The sequence below is a fragment of the Pyxicephalus adspersus genome, chromosome 1 (assembly GCF_032062135.1).
Source record: "Pyxicephalus adspersus chromosome 1, UCB_Pads_2.0, whole genome shotgun sequence".
Lineage (NCBI taxonomy): Eukaryota > Metazoa > Chordata > Amphibia > Anura > Pyxicephalidae > Pyxicephalus > Pyxicephalus adspersus.
In genome coordinates, this window is record NC_092858.1 from 7,502,343 (window position 1) to 7,504,008 (window position 1,666).

The window sequence follows — 1,666 nt, forward strand, 5'->3', positions numbered from 1 at the left end:
ATAATGGGCACAGCAGGTGTGCAGACTTGGGTACTCAACACAAGGTGGTGGAAACCACCCATAATGGGCACAGCAGGTGTGCGGAGTTGGAAACTTAACAGCAGGTTGTGGAAACTCTTCATAATGGGCACAGCAGGTATCCAGACTTAGTTACCTAATATAGGGAGAGTGAAAGACCCCCATAATGGGCACAGCAGGTGTGCAGAGTCGGAAACTCAACAGCAGCTGGTCAAAATTTGAACAGCAGGTGTGTAGACGGAGCTCACCAATCTACAAGAGTTCTCAACAGAGTACCCAATTAGCTATCAAGTTATTTAGCATCCTTCTATCTACCAAAGAAAAAAATATCAGCTCTCAACGGACTGACACTTTACAGTCGTGAAGCAAGCAAACATGAGCTCTGAAACATTTGCAACTTCTTTACGAATGAGTCCAGTGGCGACAAAAACCATTAGTATGCTACCATAATACAAAAGTACAGCACTGAGAATGTAAGTCACTTACCTTCCGGCTGGTATTGTGCTACAATTGTCACAGTCTGACCTGCACCTTTTAAGGCAGCTGCAGCTTGTTCATGGGAAGCACCACGGAGATCAATTCCGTTCACCTAAATAGGAGAATACAAAATACATTAAAGCTGAACTGTAGGTAGATACAAAAATACAAGTAATGGCACATCTGATATAAATCATACATCAACTTGTATGTTTTTACATACAAGCCGCACAGATAACTGAATATAAATTGGTATTTGACTCTTTCAGTCCATGGCCTGCACGTCCATGGTTCTCTGGGTGCCAGTTAATGGGTATCTAAACTGAAGAACAACAATGTAATATATTGCTGCTTACCAGTCCATAGATGTGGTTTTCTTCTACACGCTACAATTTCTGCTCTATAGATATATTATTTATATTATATAGGTGACTTTCACTGAAAGGTTTTCCTGCTGCAAGGCCAAATCAGGAGGGAAAGTCTCTTCTCTGACAATGCAATATAAAACATTATTTATTTCCCAGGACCAGGGTCCATCAGTATCCGGAACGTAACAGTTTGGTGGACTGTCTCTTAAAAATCATATATAAACCACAAAATAAATGTGTAATATATTGCAGCTTACGGGGTTCTTAGATGTATTAATTATTAGTTTTTACCTGCGTTTGATTGGGAGGGACTGTCCCTCTTCATACTTCCCAACTGTCCTGATTTAGAGTAACTGTCCCTCTTCATACCATCCAGCTCTTTCTGATTTGGAAGGACTGTCCCATTTTATATCTTCCAATTGTCTCTGATTTAGAGGGACTGTCCTTCTTCATACCTTCCAATGAAGTCCCTACGTTTCTTTGTTGTACTCAGATGTCCATTTGGATGAGTCCACCATCAAAATGTTAAACTTCAGTATTTTGTAAAAAAAAAAAAAACCCTTTGCAAAACCTCTAAATTATTTAATTGGTATATCAAAAAGTTAATATAAAGGAAACATAGCTGTGAAAAATTACTTATCTGTTCACCCATTTGTAATAACTTTTTAGGGTCTACAAAATAGTGGCATGATAGGAAACGATAGGGGGCATGATAGGAATGATAGGGGGTGTCCACTGCATGTATACTTCCAACTAAAAATTGTCCCTCCCCCCATCTACACAATTTGATAATATTCAGTCAT

At 39.3% G+C, this 1,666-nt stretch overlaps 1 protein-coding gene across 1 annotated transcript in view; it reads right to left on the reverse strand.

The window, feature by feature from the left end:
- Positions 1-1,666, reverse strand: part of DLG2 (discs large MAGUK scaffold protein 2) — a 767,759-nt gene that overhangs the window by 219,714 nt on the left and 546,379 nt on the right. The window contains exon 15 of the mRNA XM_072398627.1: positions 505-607. Within this exon, the coding sequence (XP_072254728.1) occupies positions 505-607 (103 nt within the window). The remainder of the gene's footprint in view (positions 1-504; positions 608-1,666) is intronic.